The 23,998-nt window shown below is 39.2% G+C and overlaps 1 protein-coding gene across 1 annotated transcript in view; it reads left to right on the top strand.

The window, feature by feature from the left end:
* The window catches only part of slc27a6 (solute carrier family 27 member 6), a 55,268-nt gene that overhangs the window by 20,916 nt on the left and 10,354 nt on the right, over positions 1-23,998 (top strand). The window contains exon 5 of the mRNA XM_042508828.2: positions 6,783-6,977. Coding sequence (XP_042364762.1) covers positions 6,783-6,977 — 195 coding nt within the window. The remainder of the gene's footprint in view (positions 1-6,782; positions 6,978-23,998) is intronic.

Raw genomic sequence — 23,998 nt, 5'->3', positions numbered from 1 at the left:
CAGCCAGCTCACCAACCCATCTGTGTCCAGCAGCATTTAGTCTGGTGGTGCTGAGAACATAAGTTAAAGGGTTGCTATCTGTGTTTATTGTAAACGTCGGAGCATGATACAAGTAGTCTCTAAACTTAGGACCTGAGAGCCAAGAACTCAAGTTTACTGGAGTGTAAGCGGTAATTTGTCTCTGCAGGAGTTAGAGTCCTTGAACCATACCCTATTACTCTCAACTTATTGTTCTGTCACTGGTAAAACACTGCTCCTAAACCCTCATTGGACGTATCAGTGTGCAATGTGAAAGGGAGGTCAAAGTTTCGGGTAAGCTAGGATGGGCGGATTATTCAGCATGTCCACTAGCTTACCTACAGCATCCCTGTGCTCTGCTTTCCATGTGATAGATGTTTTTGATGGAAGCTGACCTTTATCTCCCTTCACTTTGCCTTTACCTGCACTGGTCTGGTTCTGGCTGTCACCAGTTTCACTTGGTTTTTGCAGTAGCTCAAACAGTGGCTTAGCCAGCCCAGAAAAGTCTTGAATGAATGAGCGATAGTATCCAAGAAACCCCAGCAGGGACCTTAACATCTCCAACTGTGCGATGCGCCTTCTCTTTAAACGCCGTCACTGCTGCTAAGTCCCATTGGTCGATCCTGACTCCTTCTTTAGATACTAATCACCCAAGGTAGTGAACCTCTCTTTTAAACAGCTTGCACTTGGTTGGTCTTAACTTTACGCCGTGCTCTCTCAGGTGGCTGAAGACTTTCCTGAGGTGATGTGTGTGATCTTCAAAGGTTACAGAGTAACACAGCACATCGTCAAGGTATGGAGCACAACACTCATTTCGTTTACCTCAATACATCTCTGAAAAGCCGCAGGGGCGTTCATCAAGTCAAATGGAATTCGTATCCATTCGTACAACCCCCACGTTGTACTGAAAGCTGTGAGATGCCTGGATTCCTCGCTCATGAACCCTTAATGGTATGTGCTGCCTTGATCGAGCATGGAGAACCAGGTGTTGCCCCCCAAACTGTCAAGCAGGTCTTGGATTCGTGGTAATGGATGCTGGTCTGGAAAAGTCTTTCGGTTCAACCCCCTGAAATCCACACACAGTCGCAGGCTCTGATCTTTTTTCCAGATACAAACCACGGAGGAGGAATATGAAGACACAGATTTGCGAAGCCAACCTCTGTCTGGGAGAGTCTGCAGATGGTCTTTAACCTCCTTATACAAGGGTTTAGGTATGGAGTTATAGCACCTTTGAACAGGGTTATTGTCCATGACATTGTTCTTCAGCTGTAAGTTGGGTAAACAACCTATGTCTCCTTCTCCCCGTGCAAATACATCAGAAATCTCAAAAATCATTTGGCGCACCATCTCTTGGTGTTGCTGGTTGAGGTGCTCTGAGCTCAAAGGGGGAAGACACTTTTCTTGTGTGTGAGACTCATGCGAGCTACTTTTCTTGCAGGTGTCACTGGTTGGGCTAACCTGTGCAGTGCACAAGTAGGTGTCACTGTTTGATTCCACTGGCTGCTGGGTAGACAAACAGATATTTACTGGCCTACTATCACTGATTTCTTCTAAGCAGCCTAGAACTGTTCTTGGTGACAAGAAAATGTCATGCTTGGTGGAGCTGTAAAGACAGCTTTGGATGCACCAGAAGATACATCGACTAATGCTGGGAACAATTCTAGCACCTCTGGTAAGACACTCTCTAAGGTAGGTTCAAATAGCATTGTTCCTCCCTGTGGCCATGACCTAACACGACACTTAAGTTCACATTTTCCCACTCCTAACTGTGACACCTCTCTTTCCTACTCTCACAGTGTCACTTACATGTTTCTCTTAGACTGGAGAATCACTGATTATAGAAACAAGGGTCTTAGCTGTATCCTGGTGCAGCTTCAATGTCTCTGCTAGTAAGTCACAGCTTTGACTTACTAGTATCGGTACATCAATAGCGACTTGACCATGTTTTGCACTTTTTATTTCCACTAGTATACCTGTCAAAAGGTACATCAGTCCCATTAGCTGCTGTGATTCTGAGTGGATGATCTGGCAGTAGGTCTTCATGTGACTGGATTTTGACATCTGGTAAGTGTTCTTCTAACCATTCTAACCGTGACTTTTCTAGAATAATAGCCTGAGCTCCACTATCCAGCAATGTGTCAGTCTGTACACCATTAAGATAAGAGGTAAACATGCACCTTTTCCCTATCAGTTTTGCTACACAGTGTCCGTTTCTTACTCTGTGCTTTAAAGGTGACTGATGAGTAGCTGGAGTCTTGGCTGGTTGCCGTGACATGGGACGCAGGCTTTTCTTTGGTCACTTGTGGTCCCTCCCCAATGACCCCATCACGTTCCCCAGAGTATAACTATTTGACTGTCAGCCAACAGCTCTGTGTGAAACAATGGGTGGGGCCAGCAGTTCCTTGAGCTATGGAGTGTTTCTGAAGTGCTCAGCTTGGGAGTGAGAGCCTTCTCTAGGGTCTTTGTTAAAGATGAAACATTTGCAGTCAGTTCCTGTATAGCTGTACGGTTCCCCTGGACTTCAGCTTGAGCTAGCAGAATGCTGGCTTGTACTTCAGCTGCAGGTTGAACTTCATGTTGTGTCTCTCTCTTTGCTGTGTGGCATTAACTGAGACTGTTTTAGCTTTAGTTGGCTGGCCTAAGCGTGCCCGTCTCTCAACCTTTTCACTGACTTAGTCACTACCTCTAAAATAAAATCTTAAGTTAGACTCATGTTGGTCATGAGTGGTTTAAGGTCTCCCCTAACATATGCATATCTCTCACTTATTCCCTGACACAGGGAGTGATGAAAAACCCCATGAACAAGTTTGCTATCATACTGAAACCCTGAGCTACCTTGCTGGGAAACAAATAATACTCTCTGTTATAGCCCCATTAACCGATACATGAACTGCTGTGGGCTTTCTTTATCCTGTTGTTTTGCATTGCTAACTCCTGAAATAATTCTGCACACTTGTCGAGTGCTGTGAGAAAGTGCTTGAGCTCAGCTACTGTTAACCCTTCTGTAGTCATCAACATATCTTTAAATGCACCGGGTTTGATTATCTTTAAGACAGTACGAATCACTTCTGCCTCTGTAAAATTCCAAGCTAGCCCTTCATGATCTGCCTACGCAGTGAGCTATAGCTAACATCAGAATCTGAGTCTGAGATCTGTCTACTGTGTAAACTGAACTCTCTATTATGCAGTAGCACAGCAACATCTTTCAACTTTATCACATCTCTTATCTGAGTGGTTACAACTGGTGACCTGTCTACCTTAACCTATACTGCGTCCATCTGTGTCCATCTCGCGTTGTTCTTCTGTCACAGCTGGAGGCTGCTGCAGTTCAGTGATGAGATCACTGAAGACTAGCAGGCGGGTCATGCCATGGTCCTCTTGACTTGCCAACTGGTCACTTTGCAGAAAGTTCATGATGAAGTCATGAACGACGCATCTTCCCCTGGGAAATCTTCCTCTATCTCATCCCCGATGGACACTACCAGCTGGTACAGCAAATCTGTTCTCGCAGAGCTGATCAACTGGTGGAGCTGCCTCCGGATCCCCCTTCGCAGTTCTTGTAGAGCAGACATCACTTCCCTTCCCCCAGAATTGTTGCCCCCCTGGCCTGGTGAGTGTCAGGGAGGGGTATGTGCATAAACCATACAGCTCTCTCTCTGTGTGTAGCAACAAAGAGGCAGAAAGTTTAGATAGTGTTCAGCACATCTGCAGGATTTATTCTGCAATACAAATATAACAAACATTAAACTATGGCCTCCTGAGGTGATAAACAAAATGCTTTTTGTAGCATCAAATAACTGAAGAGTCCAAAGTGCAATAAGTATATTCACAAAAATACATCTGTGACATAATGAACAATATCAATGTCTGTGAGTGTCCTTCTGATTGCACTTGAATAATGTTTCAGTCATATAATGTGCAAAATAACAAGTTGGTCACATTCCCTGATTAAACTAACAGTTTCCAAAACGACATTCTCTCACTCTGTTGCACACCACACACAACAACAGCACATAACCATGGTGAATGCGTTTTACATTTTCAAGTGACTATGTTCGCCTCTTCTCGACTTTGAGATACACTGACATAGAAAACAAGCTACTATATCGTACACTAATCAAATAAGCACTTAATTTGTTGGTTAAACAACTAATAAGGAAATTTCCACAGCGTGTCTCACAAGTACTCCAGAGCATTGAGCACGTTACATGAGCTACTAGCAACCAGCACACACTTCCATGTGGCTGCGATTAGCTAACATTTCTATCTTTACATATTACAGCAAAACTACAAAACACCAAGTATTATATGAAATCTCAGAAGATTCTCAACGTTTTTATACCTCATACCGATGTACAAACATGTAATTTGAGGAATGTTGCCTCTATGGGGGTTTAAATGTTTCTCGCAAGTGCTATACGCCATCTACTGACCTGTTTAGGTATTGCTCTAACAGTAACAACCACAAATGAAATCAGTATTTTACCACTATTTAAGACACAATAAGATAAAAAATGTTATAGGGGTATCTTGTTTTTAACTATTTACTTACTTTACTTACTTACTTAACTAATAAACACCTATTTCTGACTATTTTAACCCTTTATACTCTCAACAGAGGAACGCCGAGAAGGTTTTCCTTTGTTTGACCAACCACATGGTCATGGCTAAGGCCTTCTTCGCTCTGTGGCCATCTTTGATCCAGCATCTTGTAGCTTCTGTTGTTGGTCAATCCACCTCTGCCTCTTGGTGTGTTCACTCCATAGACTGTATATAAAGATGGACGACATGACAGCTATAGTGTATATTATGAGACTGTTTTTATTGATCGGCTATCATTTTCCCTTTCCGGGAATGATGCCCCACAAGGTCATTTAATGTAAATTAAGTCACAGTATTTAACATAATTAATAATTATTTTAAATAATCATTAATTACATCTGATAGCCATACTTAAACAATTGGTGATCCTTGCGTGAGGCCTAATCACAGAAAGGGTTATCTCATGTTAAGCCAAAATCCCTACATATTTAATGTGATAAATCCTCTCGGCCAAACAGTTTGTCTGGCTGTGCTCAACAGATACATCAGTGCCTCTTTTTCTTTACTTGCATTTCTGGTTGCTCGAGGTGTTTTGGCTGCACCTCGTGTATGATACACACAGAGCAACTACATACCAGCCCCAGACCCTCAGGGGCCTCAAAACCTACCCAATTAACGAATACCAGAATTTTGGGGTCCAGCCCTACTCACTTACGAAGTGTTATTTCGATCCAGAAGTCCATATTTGTTGCCATTTTTTCCAACAGAAAAGCTGCTCATACATTCAACATGTCTGTGCTGATTAGCTTTTCTCTCATATTCACACATTCAGTACATTGTTTTACCATCTGTCTTTGAAAGTGCATGGAGATAACCTTAGAAATCATGAAAAATGTTTTATTTTCTGTGCTATTGTTATTTAGTGTGAATTTGGACTATGTGGGGCTTCATAAGATGGCTCAGTTGTTTTTTTAAGCTAAAACCTCTCAGTTCTAGAATAAGGTAGACGGTAGATTTATTAGTCATTTTTAAACAAGGTTTTAAAAAACTAAATTTCATTTGTTCTTGATCCTGCTACATCTTTGGAGTGGAAGGATGAGTTGATTAAAATCAGCAGCTACTATGAAAATTCCATCTGATTCCTTGGGCATGTTGCTGCTGATGGCATTGTTCAATTCCTGCAGTGCATTTTTTGAATTTGCATCAGTCTTGTGTCCAAATGGCTCCGGGATGTTACGGGTTAACCATGTCACTGTGAAGATGTGTGCAGAGCAGTCTCTGATCTCCTGTTGCTGAGGGAGCCAAAATCACATCTCATCCACTTCACTCTCCTATGACAAGACATTAGCCTGAAGACGGCTTGGTAGAGGAGCAGCCCCCGGTGATGCTGGCTTGCCTCCTTCTCTTTGTCCAGCGCTTTCGGTTTTGTTTCTCCCTTCTGGTCTGACTGGTCACTCGTTGATGCCGTTGGTGGGGATTCTCTCGCAGTGTGGTATATTCAGTCCAAACCTTTTGATGTTGATAAAAGCTTCTCTATCATAGAAAAGCGCTTCAGCAGAAGGGGCCATGGTGTTGAAAGAATAGAAAAATATAGCAAAAAAGTAGCAAGGATTTGAGGAGCTACTGGCTGCTGCGTCTGCATGCGCTGCCACCTTCATAGCAACAATTAGTTGCTATAATGACGACATATTTACTGCATATTAGTCATCTGCAGTACATTTTTTTAAGAAAATATTTAGGTAAACATGAAAAAAACAGTTTCATCTTTCAAATAAGACCATGCATGAACGTGTAAAAGTGGAACAAGAACTGCAGTCCGTTTATTTTGGTTATGCCTTGGAAAGGTGTTGTAGGTGAAGTTACAGGAGTTAAATGAGGTGTTAACTGCAAATTGCAATGAATAAACTGATAAAGCCTAATTAGCATGAAAAAGTATTGTTTGTGTTCTGAATATATTAATAACATTAAACATTATAAATGTATAGCTGATGAGAGGCTGCTATTGCTGTGACACATTCATTTGTATTCATGACATTTCTTTGTGACTTACACAATGTTGCATTTTTTTTCCTTGAAGGCTGCATTTCGAAAGCTTGTTAGATAACTGACTTTTACTGATATATTCCACCATTCTTGAATTTTACATGTCACTGAGAAATGATGATCAGTTGTCACTGTCAGATTTATTTGGCTAATGTCATCACATCTTTTCCCTCCATCAGACAGAGGAGGATAAAGTTCACAAGGTGCGGATGGGAGTGGGAAACGGGCTGCGACAGGACGTCTGGCGGGAGTTTCAGAGTCGCTTTGGAAACATTAAAATGTGCGAGGTGTATGGCTCCACTGAGGGAAACTTGTGCTTCATGAACCACATCAGCAAGATCGGAACTGTGGGACGCTCCAACTTCTTCTACAAGGTGAGTATTTTATAACCTTAAGGTGTGAGCTGTGCAGGATGTAAAGAGGTGATGAATCCCTCACAGGTAGAAAATGTGAACACACAACCAAAACACAAAGTCCCATGTCACACAATTGCACAAACGTAAAGGAAATGTTCAGATTTTTTTTTTAAGTGGGTTTGAATGACGTACTTATCTATAGTCGATGTATAACCTACAGTAGATGATGGTTGGCAGTTTGGAGAAGCAGGCTGGAGTGCGACATGGAAGCTAAGCAATGTATTGCTATGGAACAAAATGTATTTTAGCCATCTTAAAAGTCCCACCCAAAAAAATCAATATCAGTTTAAGAGTATGCTATACTGAAAGTATTTTCATGACTTTACCTTGCAGTCACACAGTGATTTCCAACTGGAAAATGAAGCCATACATCGCCCTCATCAAAGCCAGACTCCATGGAGAAAAAATCAAATCAAGTCAAGTCAAGTCAATTTTATTTATAGAGCCCATTATCACAAAACATGGTTTGCCTCAGAGGGCTTCACAGTTTACGACATCCCTCTGCCGTTAGACCCTCACATCACCCAAGTAAAAAAACTCCCAAAAAAGAACCCCTGTCACGGGGAGAAAAAAAAGGAAGTAACCTCAGGAAGAGCAGCAGAGAATGATGAGGGATCCCTTTTCCAGGACGGACAGACATGCGATAGATGTCGTAAATAACAAATGAAATACAATTGTGGCAAAAAGGAAAGAGAAAGAGAGAGGGGGGAGGGGGAGAGAGGGGGAGAGAGGCACAGCAATAGTGGAAACAGACGCATGTCATATTACAATAACGATAGATGTGAAATTATCAAATGCAGTCTATGCTGATATTGCGGGTTTTGATAAGAGTCTCATGCATATATTGATACGGAGGTATCCAAAGACATGATCATCGGTGCAACCGGGACCAACACCATGATCAGGGCAAGCGTGGGGTACAGTATCAGTGCAGCCACAGCACGAGCACAACCAAAGGCATGGTCACAGCGCCAGCACAGATATCACCACGATCAGGCACAGCCAGGGTTGCGGCCAGGATCTGGGAAAGCTAGGAAACAAGGGAGCAGGAATGCTCCAGAGAGGCAACTGGATTAGCATGGTGCAGTTCAACAGACCCAAGGTGGTGAGCAGTAAAAAGGATTAGCACTCAATGAAGATCCTAGAGTCACTGAACAGCAAAATATGAATGCCAGAGAGCAGTAATAGAAAAGAAGGAAAGAGAGAGGAAGCAGAGCTTCTTGGCAGGTCTGAACGGACTCAAAACCACCCCCACCTCCCCTTCCTCCCCGTCACACGGACGGGGATTTCAACTGAGCATAAGAAACTTGTGCTCCAGGAATATACACACTAATGAAACTAGGGTCACTAATCAGCTATTATGGCTTAAATATAAAGGTCAGAGAGCAGTGTTAGTCCCCACTACTCTCTGACCCCAACAGAAAGTCCCCAGGCAGGTTAAACCTATGTCAGCCACTATGGGCAGGTCCGGGCAACCTTAGCCAGCCCTAATTATAAACTTTATCAAAGAGGAAGGTCTTAAGTCTACCCTTAAAAGTGGAAACGGTGTCTGCCTCCCTAACCGAAACTGGAAGATGGTTCCATAAGAGAGGAGCGTGGTAGCTGAAGGCTCTGGTTCCTATCCTACATTTGGACACTTTGGGAACCACATGTAACCCTGCATTTTCAGAGCACAGTGATCTTGAGGGTTGGTAAGGAACTATGAGCTGCGACAGATAGGATGGAGCTTGACCATTTAGAGCTTTGTAAGTAAGGAGGAGGATTTTAAATTCAATCCTGGATTTTACATGGAGCCAGTGCAATGAAGCTAAAACAGGAGAAATATGGTCTCTTTTCTCTCCAACTGGTGCAGCAGCATTCTGCACCAGTTGGAGAGACCTAAGTGATATGTTGGGGCAACCGAATAATAGGGAATTACAGTAATCCAGCCTGGAGGTGACAAATGCATGTACAAATTTTTCAGCATCTGTTTGGGAGAGGATATGTCTCATTTTTGCAATATTACACAAGTGAAAGAAAGCAGTCCTTGAAGTTTGTTTTATATGTGAGGCAAAAGATAAATCTTGATCAAATAAAAGTCCAAGGTTCTAGAGAAATTACATTATTAGAAAGGGAGTTTTTGAAGTGTTTGGGGCCAAGAACAATAACTTCACTTTTGTCTGAATTCAACATAAAGAAATTACGGCTCATCCAGGCTTTTACATCCTTAAGACATGTTTGAAGTCTAGATAGCCGATCATCTGGTTTCATAGATAGATACATTTGTGTATCGTCAGCATAACAATGAAAATTAATAGAGTGTTTTCTAATAATGTTGCCGAGAGGAAGCATATATAAAGTAAAAAGGATTGGTCCAAGCACAGAACCTTGTGGCACTCCGAAGCAGACCTTAGTATGCGCGGACGATTGATCATTGATGTGAACAAATTGGGAACGATCTGATAAGTAAGATATAAACCACGTTAGAGCAGTTCCTTTAAGGCCAATTAACTGTTCACTGAGATCTAAAAGGATTAAAACAGAGACCAGACCTGAATCAGAAGCGATCAATAAGTCATTATTAATTTTTACAAGTGTCGTCTCTGTACTATGATGAAGTCTACAGTCCGACAGAAAGTCCTCGAATAAACTATCATCTTGGAGAAAATCACAGAGTTGATGAGCAACCACTTTCTCAAGGATTTTAGAAATAAAGGGGAGATTAGATATCGGTCTATAGTTAGCTAAAATCTCAGGATCGAGAATGGGCTTCTTTAGAAGGGGTTTAATGACAGCTGTTTTAAAGGACTGTGGTACATGGCCCGTTAATAAAAACGCATTGATTATATGTAATAAAGAATTGTCTAATAAAGGTAAAGCTTCCTTAAGTACCCCAGTTGGGATGGGGTTGATGGCTTACGTAGATGCAGAACTAAAAGTAGAGAGTAGGCGAAGGTCAATGGGGGAAAAACGGTCCAAATAAATTCCAGGCCTTGCTGCCATATCCAAGCTACCTGAGTCCGGGGTCAGGTCAGTTAAGGGCAAGAGGTGATAGATTCTATCTAGAATAGTTATAATTTTATCATTAAAGAAACTCATGAATTCGTCACTGCTTGGGGTCAAAGGAATACAAGGCTCTATGGAGCTGTGACTCTGAGTCAGCCTGGCTACAGTGTTGAAAAGAGACCTGGGATTGTTTTTATTTTCCTCAATTAATGATGAGTAATAGTTTGCTCTGGCATGGCGGACAGCCTTTTTACACATTTTAAGACTATCCAGCCATACTAAATGGGACTCTCTTAGGTTGGTTTAATGCCAATTTCTTTCAAATTTTCGCAATGTTTGTTTCAATTTGCGGATCTGGGGGTTAAACCATGGGGCTAATTTTCTTTGTTTCATTATTTTCTTCTTGAAAGGTGCAACAGAGTCGAGAGCTGATTGCAGTGAGCCAGTAGCACTATCAATGAGACAATCAATTTGAGAATGACTTAAGTTAGTATTAACTTAAGTAAGTATAGTATTCTCAGTCACTGTAAGACATGGTAATGATGTCAATGCAGAAGGAATCAATTTCTTAAAGTTAGCCACTGCTGAATCAGATAGACACCTAGAATAGTGCTGAGAGTGCTGAGACTCTTGCTGAGAGGGTTGTAGTCGAGTAATAAAAAATTGAAAGTTATTAAATAATGGTCTGACAGAGCGGGATTCTCGGGGAAGACTAATAAATCTTCAATATCGATACCGTATGCTAGGACAAGATCTAGGGTGTGGTTGTAGCGATGGTTGGGTTTATGTACACACTGACTGAAGCCAACTGAATCCAGAAGCGTGGAAAAAGCAGAACTAAGGCTATCACTATTAATATCTATGTGAATGTTAAAATACCCTACGATAATTACTTTGTCTGATTTAAGCACTAAACTTGATATAAGCTCAGAGAATTCAGATAGAAATTCAGAGTATCGGCCGGGGGCGGGGTACACTATAACAATAAGGATTGGCTGTAGAGTTTTTCCAGGATGGGTGAGAAAGACGAAGGAAAAGGCTTTCAAATTAACTATAGTTTAGCTTAGCTTTAGGGTGAATTGCTAAGCTTGAATCAAAAATAGCAGCAACTCCCCCTTCTCTGCCAGTGTCCCGCGCAACATTACTATTTATGACCTGGAGGAGTGGATTTTCAGGCTAACATACTCATCAGGCCAAAGCCAGGTCTCAGTGAGGCATAATAAATCAATATGATTTTCCAATATTAAATCAGTGACTAAAAGAGCTTTGGCTATTTATGACCTGGAGGAGTGGATTTTCAGGCTAACATACTCATCAGGCCAAAGCCAGGTCTCAGTGAGGCATAATAAATCAATATGATTTTCCAATATTAAATCAGTGACTAAAAGAGCTTTGGTTGATAGGGATCTCATGTTCAAGAGTCCGCATTTCATTCTCCTGTTATGATGCTGTTTGACAGGATATGTATTAATTTTTATGAGATTTTTTTGTACAACTCACCTTTTATTTATTTATTTATTTATTTAAACAAATGAAGTGGTCGGGGGACAGACACTGTTTTTATACACCGTTGTGTGATTGTGCTAGAGGAAGCTCAGAGAAGCGTGTAAGACTCTGCACTCTGGTCCCAACTCTGGGGTGTCATGACTTCGGGCTTCTAATAAACTCGGCCAGATTCCTTGAGAGGAGAGCAGCTACATCCAAAGTGGGATGGATGCCATCCCTCCGGATAAGACCAGGTTTACCCCAAAAAGAGTGCCGATTATTAACGAAGACCACATCATTTGCTGGACACCACCTTGACAACCAGCGACTGAGTGATGACATGCGGCTAAACATGTCATCACTGGTCACATTGGGGAGGGGTCCAGAGAAGATTACGGTGGCTTGCTAACTATCGCAGCTAAAGAGGGATTTTCCATGGCGCGGGGCTGCGCTTCTAGATCGCTAAGCCTCACCTCCAGCGCAGCAAATAAACTACACTTGTTACAAGTACCACTATCACTAAATAAGGCAGAGGAGTAACTAAACATCTGACACACTGAGCAGGAGAGAGCAGCAGAAGAGGGAGAAGAGCAGGGAGAAGCCATCACTAACCAGAGCTAAAGCGAAAGTAGCTAACAAGCTAACAGTGAGTGAGTGGCTGTGTGATTAAACTGGATACAAAAACTGCTGAGAGGAGAAGACAGCTGTGAGTGTTTGTGTAAAACTTACACACAAGTAAGAAGCAGGGTGTAAGGAGCAAGTTAGAAGATTAGCTGGGAATCGCTCATAGGAGCAGCACAGAGACGCTACCAGAGGCACAGACAGATACACTGGAAGTGAGGTATCACGCTTACCCGCACGCTGACATCACTGACCACAGATGCTGCTGCTGGTCTACTGCTGCCTCAAACAATGATTTTGGTAGTGTTTTTGTATTACTTTGGCGTTAAAAAGGGTTAGTTTAGATGCACAAAAGTCACGCAATAACACTAACTAACTGTTGTAGCAGTGGTAGACCAGCAGCTCCCATGTTTAGCAAACTAAAATTACTGTTTTTCTCAATGGAGTCTGCTGGTTTTGACAAGAGCATAGATGGGGAACTGAAGCCCTCTCCCTCTCAAAATGGGTTGTCTGAGGTAAAGGTAAAGCAATCAGAATACTCTTAATACAGCATTCAAATAAACACATATTGATTTTTTTAGGTGGTACTTTTTTTTAGTTAGCTAAAATTCGTTTTGTTGCTGAACCCTCCACAGCAGTAGATACCTTAACTTTTGTGTTGAACTCCAGCCTGCTTCTCCAAACATGGGGCATGCCAACTGACATCTGCTGTGTGTAACACATTGACTATGTAAGCATCTCATACAACCCAACTTAAAAAAAAAAACAAAATGCCTTGAGGCATAAAAACACCCCATTTTAAAAAAACATCATTTTAAAACTCATACCCAGCCAGTAACCAAGCAACAAGCAAGATTTTTAAGTCATTTATTCATTCAGAATTACATTCATTTTGAAGTTACTCAACACCAGTAAGACTGCACTTTCTCAGCTGGTCCCAAATATCCCAGATGATCTGCATTACCTAAATCTATTATCAAACATATGGTGGCACCCCAGGTGTATGGTCTTGTTTCTATAAAATCCACATTCACTCTCCAAACATTGCTAATCCTGCACATCTATTTGAAGAGGCAGTGTGCAAGACTTGAATTTGACCACTAAATGTGTGCACATGGTTGGCTGAGTAAAGTGTAACGAGTGGTGGGGGGAGGGCTAAACGGCTTACAGTCAGGTCATGTGTGATCCAGGATGTGGCAAGTGTCCTTCATCAGAACACAAACTTGGTGGTCTCAGAGAGGTCTTAATATGCTCTCTAATGAAATACATTACAATATTGTGTTTGTTATTTTCTGATATTTTTGAGTTTAATAAGAGATGATGCATATAGAACTGTGCCCAACCTGCAGGCTCTTAACAGAAGCCACAGGTGAATATTAACCAGATCCAGAATAGAACACATTTGTGTGAGACTACAATATCCAGAAATTGAGAAGACAAATGCACATTTCCCACACCAAGTTTTTAGAATTTCGTGAATTATGAATAAATCTATATAGTTGAGACCTGCAAGAATATATTATTTTGTGAATCTTGTTATTTTTTCAAGGCTTTCAAGAAAAAAATAGCAAACTTAACACCAAAAAAGAAAAATGAATCCTATTTTCTATTTTCTATCATCTGTATCTAATCATAAAAGTATACACATTACAGAAGAAAATTTGACTTACTTTCTACTTGCACCAAAATCACACAGCTCACATTGGCTTCATTATATTTGTATTAATTCAATACCTTATGATGTCCTACAACACAAGAGTTATGTTTATTATGTCCATTTGGAGGTAATTATTATACAATGCAAAAGATAATATATAATGTATTTTCCTATAATTCATTGTAATTACAATAATTGTAGTAAGTGAAATTTTGTGATTAACAAAATAACAGCAACTTCTCAAAACATCAGTCACCATTACATTTTAACGCAGCTGACAGAAGTTGGGGAGAGACTGTCAGCCTGAATATTGACTTGTAGTGATTAAGCTGTAAGTCTGCTGAGACAGTTAGTGAGGATGAGCAGTGAAGTGGCTTTCCTGTGGCTACTAAAGGTATTAGCCTCACTAATGCTTGTCTGTGGAGCTGTTAATCAGAGGAGTTACAAAACAGTGGCTACATGTATTTAGCACTAATCTCTGACCCCAGCTATTCTTAGATCTGTCCCAGTGCTTCTCCTGCTGGCTCATATACCGTTATAAAATATAGTTATGAAACACTGATTTCAGGTTACATAGACTAATTTTCAGATTTTTAACATCAAGTTACTGTTAGATGTAGATGTCATGTTCATGTTCAACCTGAGGAAAGCCTGTTCTGTCCTTTGTGTATTCATTGTGAATGCCGATGCAGCATTTACACTATTGTGAGTGATCCAAATCTTTATTAGGGCACTGTTGCTGCAACAATAGAGGCCTGTTGCTACCCCACTTTTTCATGCCTCTGCACCAGTGATTGTTGAGGCAGGAGGCATTATGTTTTTGTGTTGTCCATATGTCCATACGTCCTTATATCCATTTGTCGGTCCAGCTGGCTGGCCCATTCTTGGGAACATGATATCTCAAAAACACCTTTAGGAAATTTCTTCGAACTTCGAACTCAAGATCACTATGTCCTCCTCTTTCTTTCCTATGGGTTCCCATCATCATGAAAAACCTGGAAAAGTCATGGAATTTCATAATTACATTTTCAAGGCCTGGAAAAGTCATGGAAATAGTAAAAAACATTGAAAGTTTTGGAAAAGTCATGGAATTTTGTAGTGTGTAGTTAAAGTGTTACAGTAATCTTCAGTAGATAACCTTCCACATAATGTAACATAATTGCAAATTTATTTTCTGAAGCTGTTGACATATTATAGCTCTAACATGTGTTGATGTGTTATGTTTTGTTTACCCTCATGTTTGTTTCTTCATTTTCTCCGGCATGCCGTCTTTCGCTCAGCCATGATTGTAGGCCGACCTCACTTTGGTTTTATTCATATTTTACATTAAACAAAGTAAATATTCATTAAATATTCAATCTGTGGCTATTTCAACATATAGTCATTTAAACCCCCCAACAGAATGCTGTTTTAACACATATATGTCCTCTTGCCTAATATTCTGCTGAGTAAATAATATTTGATATTGATAGGAAGCACACACTGTGAACACAATATTAACCTTCCTTAAGGAACTGAGAATTACTGTGATGATTCTGTATTAGATTATGGTGCATATGTGGGGATGGTATTTTTATTTAGCTAACTAATATTTGATTATTGACTTTGTTTTATTTCTTTTATTTTATGTTGGTATGTTAGCCTGCTGGATGCTTTTTAAATTTAATGTATTACTGGAGTTTTGTTTGATTTTATTTATTTATTTTAATTAGCTTTTTATTGGAAAAGGCATACATGCAAAAGTACAATCAACTTCTACATTATTTATACAACATCCTTTTCCCTTTTTTTTTTTAAAAAAAAAATAATAAAGTTGGACAGACATGTGCAGCATAATATCTTGCAGAAGTCTCTGAGTAGTTCCTGGTAGAAAACTTGGCCCATAAAAAATGCTGGATTCAAAACTCAGTTCCAGGAAAATATCCATGGGTGGTAAGAAACAGTGAACAAAATGGATAAATGAAATAAATAAATGAATAAATAAAATATAAAGAAATAGAAGAAGAACTACTTGGAATAATAATATTAATAAAGTACAGAAAGAGGAAAAAATTAAAAAAAGAAAATTAGATAAGAATGTGGATGGCTTTAAATTGCAGTGTTCGTGTGCATATTCCTAAAATAAAAAGTAAATAAAAGCATACTAAAATAAATGGTATACAGCCCATTCACCTTTGCTCACAATCTGTGTGTTTACACATTCGTACCATTCTTCATTCACAATAGAACCAAGGGGGCATACAATGTAATTTAAACATTGTTGTCTTAATGAGAAGAAAGCATTATAGTCAAATTTTGGTATTATGGTACTTTTTGGATTCTCAGACAGTAGGTTAGCTTTTCCATTCTATATATCTCAAGAATTATACCAAACGATTCCTCCAGTGTGGGAGGTGATGGATTTAACCATTTTCTGGTGATCAATTTTTTACTCGCTATGGGCCTGTAATAGCTTTACATCCTTCCTTTGATTCACAAGTAGAGTTCGACCAAAGTACAAAGTCTTAAATTTCAAAGGTAGATGGATTTTAAACACTGTATTTAGTGTTTTATGTAGGTCACTCCAGTATACTGTTAATTTGGGACATCCCCAAAATATATGAAAGTGGTTTGCCTCCCTTGAGCCACATTGTCTCCAGCATGACACATTAGTATTTCTATATTTTTCTTGGAGTGGAGTCTTAAAATAATAAATAAATTGTAGAATTGGTTGAGGACCACTGGAAGCTCCAAATTTCTCCCCACACTTCCTCTGACAGATTTAATCCCGCCTCCTTTTCCCACTTTTCCTTAATGTAAAGAGTATTTTAATTCTTTGCGTTAAAGAGAGCATTGTATAATTTAGATATGGATTTACGTGGTGTTGACTCACAAGCTGCCTTCAAGATTTTGTGAAACTCAGAATATGCCATTGTTAAATCTGTGGGTTAAAATAAATCCACAGTTGAAGATATCTGAAAAAATAATTTTTCTCCAAGCCATGTTTGTTTTGTAAGTATTGAAAACTATGTAGTATGTTTTTCTCAGTGAATGATAGATGAATTCTGAGTCATATGCATACCATCTGAAAGGTTTAGCATATTATGAATTTCATTATATTTAATTACCTTCTGCCATATTTTTAATGTTTTTTAATGTATTTATCCATGGATTTTTTTTAACTCTCTCTGCCAGCTATTGCAGCCTGCAAAGGAAAACCCACCTTCTGACTAAATTCGAGTTCTTTCCATTTGGCTTTGTAGTTGGAGTTGCACCAGTATAGAAGAGGGATTAGTTGTGTAGCTAAAAAATATGTCCTTAAGCATGGGAGTGCCATCCCTCCTCTTTCTTTCCCCAATTGTAAAATACTATATATTGGATTCTCTGCTTTTTCCCTTGCCAAATAAACCGGGAGATCCATTTGTACCACTCTTTGAAGCAATTATCATTCACTTCCACTGGAAGAGTTCGGAAGATATACAGTATAGTAAGCGGGGAGAATATTTATTTTAATTGTGTTTATTCTTGAGTTCAAATTAAGGAATGGGATGTGATTCCATCTATGAATGTCTGATTTAATTTTTGAAGATAATGGCTCATAATTAGCATTGGCTAGTTGGGTATGGTCTTTTGTCAAGGTTATACCCAGATATTTCAAATATTCGGCTTCCCAATTAAGTTTGCACCTTTTTCTCATTTCCTCTGAAACTGTACAATTTTGGATCGTGATCTGTGTTTTGGATATGTTAAGCTCATAGCCCGATAGTTTCCCATAATCAGAAAGTAAAGTCATCAGTCCAACAAAAGAATTTCCAGGTTTCTCCAAAAAGACCAAGACGTCATCAGCGAACAGTGCCACCCTCTGTACCAAGCCCGCTACTGTGATACCTTTGATAAGATTGCTCTGTCTTATCAGTTGGCCTAAGGGCTAAATAAACAAGACAAAAAGGAGAGGGGACAACGGACAGCCCTGTCATGTCCCTCTCTTCAGAACAAATGAGTTGGAGAGGTCTCCATTAAATTTGATACGGGCAGTAGGCTTGTCATATAATGACTGAATTGTTCTGATAAAATTAGTTTGGAATCCAAATTTCCCCATCACTTTATATAGAAATCCCCACCCCACCATATCAAAAGCCATCTCTGCATCCAAACCCATTATCATAGATTTGATTTTATCCTTCGATGTCTGATCTAGTATATGTAATGTTCATCTTATGTTTGAAGTCTGTCTTTGGTAAATAAATCCCGTCTGATCTAAGTGAATGATGTTGGGCTAAATGTTTTCCAGTCTGCAAGCAAAAAATGACGTGAATAATTTATTATCTAAATTAAGAACACTGGTAGGGTGATAGCTGCCACAGCTGCTTTATCTTTATCCTCTTTAGGAATTACTGATATAATTGCCTCCCTCCATGAGGGAGGAATTTCTCCTTTTTGCAGGGTCCAATTGAATGTCCTAAGTAGTAGTGGAGATAATTGAGATTTTAGAGATTTGTACCACTCCGCCGTAAAACTGTTGAAACCTGGTGATTTTCCTTTTTTGAGTTTAGAGATTGCAGAATCAATCTCCATGGTGGACATTGGTTTTATTAAATCTTCACTTTGTGTGTTAGTTAAGTATGGTAAGTTTAAAGAGTTCAGGAGAGAGTTGATACCTGTGCCACCTGGGCCCCTAGGTTGTGAATATAAAGTCCAGTGAAATGTCTCAAAACATTCTAGTATTTTCTTGGTTGTGTGTTCAACAGTTCCTGTTTTAGGGTATTTTATTTTGTTAATTGTTCTATCAGCCTGTTGTTTGCGCAGTTTATATGCTAAGATTTTACTGATTTGGTTCCTACTTTATATTTTTTTTGTTTAAAAAAAAAAAATCTTTTCTGAGTTTCCAGGGTGTTTATATTGTCAATTTCCTTCTGTATTTTTTTTATTTCTACCTTCAATGAGGGAGTGTTATTTTGGCTGTCGGCTAATTGTAGTTGTTTTAATTCTTCCTGAATATTAGTCAATCTTTGACCTTTGATTCTCTTCAGATGTGCTGTTGTGGAAATAATTTTCCCTCTCATAACGGCTTTAAGCGTATCCCAAAGGATTGTTGGTGACACCTCTCCTGAATCATTGATTTCCAGGTAGTCCTTAACGTCATCTTTTAGTTTTCACTTTGCGTACAGTGAAGAACTGTACCAATCATTTAGTAAGTTAGAGTTTAATTTCCATAATGTTTTCTTTCTACTCCTTTTTAAAGTTAGGGTTATGGTCTGATGAGTCGATCGTGGATATGCTGCTGTCTTTTATTTTGAATTTGTCTTTTCTGAACATAAAAAATAATCCAGTCTTGAATATACCAAATGTGTGATAACGAGTAGTATGTATAATATCTACTAGTTGGGTGAAATTCTTGCCATACATCTATTATACCTAGCTCTATCATAAGTGATTTTACTTTTTTTAATTAGAGATCTATTCTGTGTAGCTGTTCCTGATGAGTGCAGTGTCGAGTTTAGCCTGATATTGAAATCCCCCCCACAGATCACCATGCCCTGGGAATTTGTGAAAACACATCTATAAAGTCCCCACTCACTTCCTGGGGGAGCATAAACATTAACTAATGTTATGTCAACCCCTTCAATTGCATTGCGTGTTCATGTTTGGGAAAGCTATTTGTGCTTTCTCTTTTTTCAATTTTGATAGAATCTTACTCCTTTTAACTGCATTTAGAGCATTTGCAGGTGGAAGGAGCAAATATCGTAGGTGTTGTATATTAATAGTGGAGGCACAACGCATAATAATGACAGTAGAAGGTCGCTTCAAGCAGGATCGCGGTATCTGCTCAACCGAGGCCTATGACACAGGCGCAGCCTCACACAGGACCACAGCAACAGCACAATCAAGACCACAATCAAGGGGAGCCTGAGGTGCAGCCACATTACAAGCACAGCCAAAGGCAGGGTCACAGCATCAGCACAGCCATCACCACGATCCAGGCACAGCCAAGTTTGCTCTGGAGAGGTAACCGAGTTAACCAGTAAAAAGACAAGCGTTTGCAGGTGAAAGGAGCAAGAGAAGTAAAAAGGAGCTCAGTGTATCCTAGAAAGTCCCCTGGCAGACTAAACCTATGTCAGCCTAACTACGGGCTGGTCCAGGCAACCTGAGCCAGCCCTAATTATAAGCTTTATCAAAGAGGAAGGTCTTAAGTCTACCCTTAAAAGTGGAGATGGTGTCTGCCTCCCTGACTGAACCTGAAAGATGGTTCCATAAAAGAGGACCGTGGTAACTGTAGGTTCTGGCTTCCATCCTTCACTTGGAGACTTTGGGAACCACAAGTAACCCTGCATTTTCAGAGCGCAGTGCCCTTGAGAGTTGATAGGGAACTATGAGCTGCGACAGATAGGATGGAGCCTGTCCATTCAGAGCTTTGTAGGTAAAGAGGAGGATTTTAAATTCAGTTCTGGATTTTACAGGGAGCCAGTGCAAAGAAGCTAAAACAGGAGATATATGATCCCTTTTCTTGGTTCCTGTTAGTACATGTGCAGCAGCGTTCTGCACCAGTTGGAGAGACTTCAGGGACTTGTTGGGACATCTATATGACGTCCAGAAAAGACATCTATACTACATCCGGTAAAGACATCTATACTACTTCCAGAGAAGACATCTAGATGACGTCCTTAAAGGCATCTATAGGGGGTCCAGAAAATACATCTATACTACATCCAGAAAAGTTATTTATACAATGTCCAGAAAAGACATCGATATGAAGTACGCAATAAAGATGTCTTTTCTAGACATCGTGTAGATGTCTTTTCTGGATGTTGTATACATGTCTTTTATGGACATAGTATAGATGTCTTTTCTGGAAGTCATATAGATGTCTTTTATGGACGTCGTATATGTGTCTTTTCTGGACATAGAATATATATCTTTTCTGGACATAGTATAGCTGTTTTCTGTATGTCATATAGTCTGTTCATCAAATAGATGTCTTTTCTAGATGTCGTATCTGTGTCTTTTCTGGGCATAGCATAGATGTATTTTCTGGATGTCATATAGATTTCTTTCCTTTGTTTCCTGGACATAGAATAGATGTCTTTTCTGGACATAATATAGATGTCTTTTCTGCACGTCATATGGAGTTCATTTTTGAGCATCATATAGATTTTTTTTTCCAGAATACATATAGTTGTCTTTTCTGCACTTAATACGTATAGACGTCGTATAGAGTCTTTTCTGGACGTCATAAAGATGTCTTTCCTGGACTTCGTATACATGTCTTTTATGGACATAGTATAGATGTCTTTTCTGGACGTTACATAGATGTATTTTCTAGATGTTATATAGAGTTCTTTTTTGGACATCATATAGATGTTTTTTTCCGGAGTACATGTAGTTATCTTTTCTGCATTTAATATATATATTTTTTTTTTCTGGACGTCATATAGATGCCTTTCCTGGACATCGTATACATGTCTTTTATGGACATAGTATAGATGTCTTTTATGGATGTAGTACAGTATAGATGTCTTTTATGGAAGTCGTATAGATGTATTTTCTGGACGTCATTGATGTGTCTTTTCTGGACATAGAATATATGTCTTTTCTGGACGTAGTATAGCTGTTTTCTTTACGGCATATAGTCTGTACATGATATAGATGTCTTTATTGAATGTCATATAGATTTCTTTCCTTTGTTTCCTGGACATAGAATAAATGTCTTTTCTGGACATAGTTTAGGAGTCTTTTCTGGACATACTATAGATGTCTTTTCTGGATTTCATATAGATGTCTTTTCTGCAAGTCATATAAAGTTCTTTTCTGCACGTCATATAGTTGTTGCTTTTTTTCTGGATGTCGTATAGACGTTTTTTTGGACTTCATATAGATGTCTTTTCTGGACATAGAATATATGTCTTTTCTGGACGTAGTATAGCTGTTTTCTGTACGGCATATAGTCTGTACATGATATAGATGTCTTTTCTGGATGTCATATAGATTTCTTTTCTTTGTTTCCTGGACATAGAATAAATGTCTTTTCTGGACATAGTTTAGGTGTCTTTTCTGGACATACTATAGATGTCTTTTCTGGACATACTATAGATGTCTTTTCTGGACATACTATAGATGTCTTTTCTGGATGTCATATAGATGTCTTTTCTGCAAGTCATATAAAGTTCTTTTCTGCATGTCATATGTTGTTGCTTTTTTTCTGGATGTCGTATAGACGGGTTTTTTTTGGACTTCATATAGATGTCTTTTCTGGACTTCATATAGACGTCTTTTCTAGATCTTGTATAGGTGTCTTTTCTGGACATAGTATAGGTGCTTTTTCAGGCATAGTATAGATTTCTTTGCTGGATGTCTTATAGATGTATTTTCAGGATGTAGTATAGATGTCTTTTCTGGACGTTATATAGATGTCTTTTATGGACATGGTATAGATGTCTGTTCTGGAAGTCATTTAGATGTTTTTGCTGGACGTCGTATAGATGTCTTTTATGGACGTCCTACAGATGTTTTTTCTGGACATCATATAGATGTCTTTTTTGTACTTCATATACATGTCTTTTCTGGACATTTGCAGGAAATTTCATATTATGTTTGTAGTAGGCAACTGCTATTACATTTGCGGGATTATTACATCAAAAGCCACATATTAGTATAACGTTTGTATTTTATTACGTTTGTGGGTGTTACAAATGTTATCAAAGGGCTTTTATTTTGAAATGGAAACAGAAAAGTTTGAGTAAGACATATATTTGTATGTCCTCATCTCTGTGACAGATAAAGACATTGAAACTGTAGTAAATCGTGGTAAGGAGTCAATATAATTATCAAAACATAATTTTTATGGTCTATTTCTGCAGACAACCGTATGCGACATGCAGAATGCTGAACTGATTGCTGAATGCTGAATGCTGAAACAGGGTGGAGTCTGACACGGAAACTTAGCAATGTACTGCTGTGGACAGGTCAGAAACAAAACATATTTTAGCCTCCTAGAACAGTCCGACCTAAAACATGAATTTTCGTTTAAGTTTTCTGTTCTGCCACTGCTTTAATCAGTTAGCCAATATGTGTCATTGTGTGACTTAGGTGAATCTGAAATAAACCTTCCAACGCCAATGCCACACAATGAAATAAACAATATCACTGATGGAGGCAGCAGTCGACCAGCTGCTCATGTTCAGTGATGTTAAATCACTGTTTTTCTCAATGTCTGGCTTTGAAGACAGTGATATAACAGCATCATTTTCTTGATGGAAATCACTGTGACAGCAAGGTAAAGTGATGAAAATATTCTCAATATAGCATCTGTTAAACTTTTTTTAGGTGGCTAAATAACATTTGTTGCTGACCCCTCCACAGCAGTAGATTGCTTAGCTTTTATGTTGGACTTTTACTGCTTCAAATTGGGGACGTGCAGACTGACATCCACTATATGTAATGCACTGTCTATGGATATATATCACTGAAAGTAGAACTGAAGTTATTTCCCAAAGCAAACCAGCCAGTCAGTCAGTCAGTCATTTTCTGTAAACGCTTGTCCTCGTAAGGGTCGCGGGGGGGCTGGAGCCAATCCCAGCTGTCATCGGGCGGAAGGCGGGGTACACCCTGGACAGGTTGCCAGACTATCGCACCAAAGCAAACCAGTTTCCTGCCAGATATTACAAGGACTGTCTTTCATTAGATGAAATACCTGTATAACTAGTAGTAAAACAGTGTGAGAGTTTATTATTGACCTAGAAAAAAATAGCTGTCTTCGAGCTTTCCATTGCATCTCACATTCTAAACGCCATTCACTGATGAAAAATATGAGTCATAGGAAATAGTTTAATTTTCGTGCTACTGTTACCACAACATTAGTTTTCCAAGAGCGTTACAATTGCTCAGACATGTGTCTCAGCCAGTCATTGTGTCCTACTGTAGCAGGAAAGGCTCAGCTGTAAATGATAACTTTATTCTAGGCTGCTTAGCTTTCCACTTTGTGGCCAAATGTCTGCTGTGAAAATAGCTTCTATTTTATGGTGTAAGATAGCTGTCAAAAAGATGTATCCATAATTAATCATTCTTATTTGTAATTTTAACAATTTCTATGTCAAAGAAGTTGTTTTACACAAAATTCTGCTGTCATATACGTGAGTCTGTGAAATTGGGTTCGAGTTTGGATTGTTTTTATACGAGTATGAATGTAAAATCTGTGAGTGCAAAGTCTTATGAATACAACTCACGTTTCTACTGCTACGAAGTCTTCACTGTGAGC

This window comes from Plectropomus leopardus, chromosome 20, assembly GCF_026936395.1.
Source record: "Plectropomus leopardus strain MGB_pleo_1.0 chromosome 20, ASM2693639v1, whole genome shotgun sequence".
NCBI classification, from domain to species: domain Eukaryota; kingdom Metazoa; phylum Chordata; class Actinopteri; order Perciformes; family Serranidae; genus Plectropomus; species Plectropomus leopardus.
The sequence above is the reverse complement of the archived record's forward strand: the minus strand, read 5'-3'. Positions and strand labels throughout refer to the sequence as shown.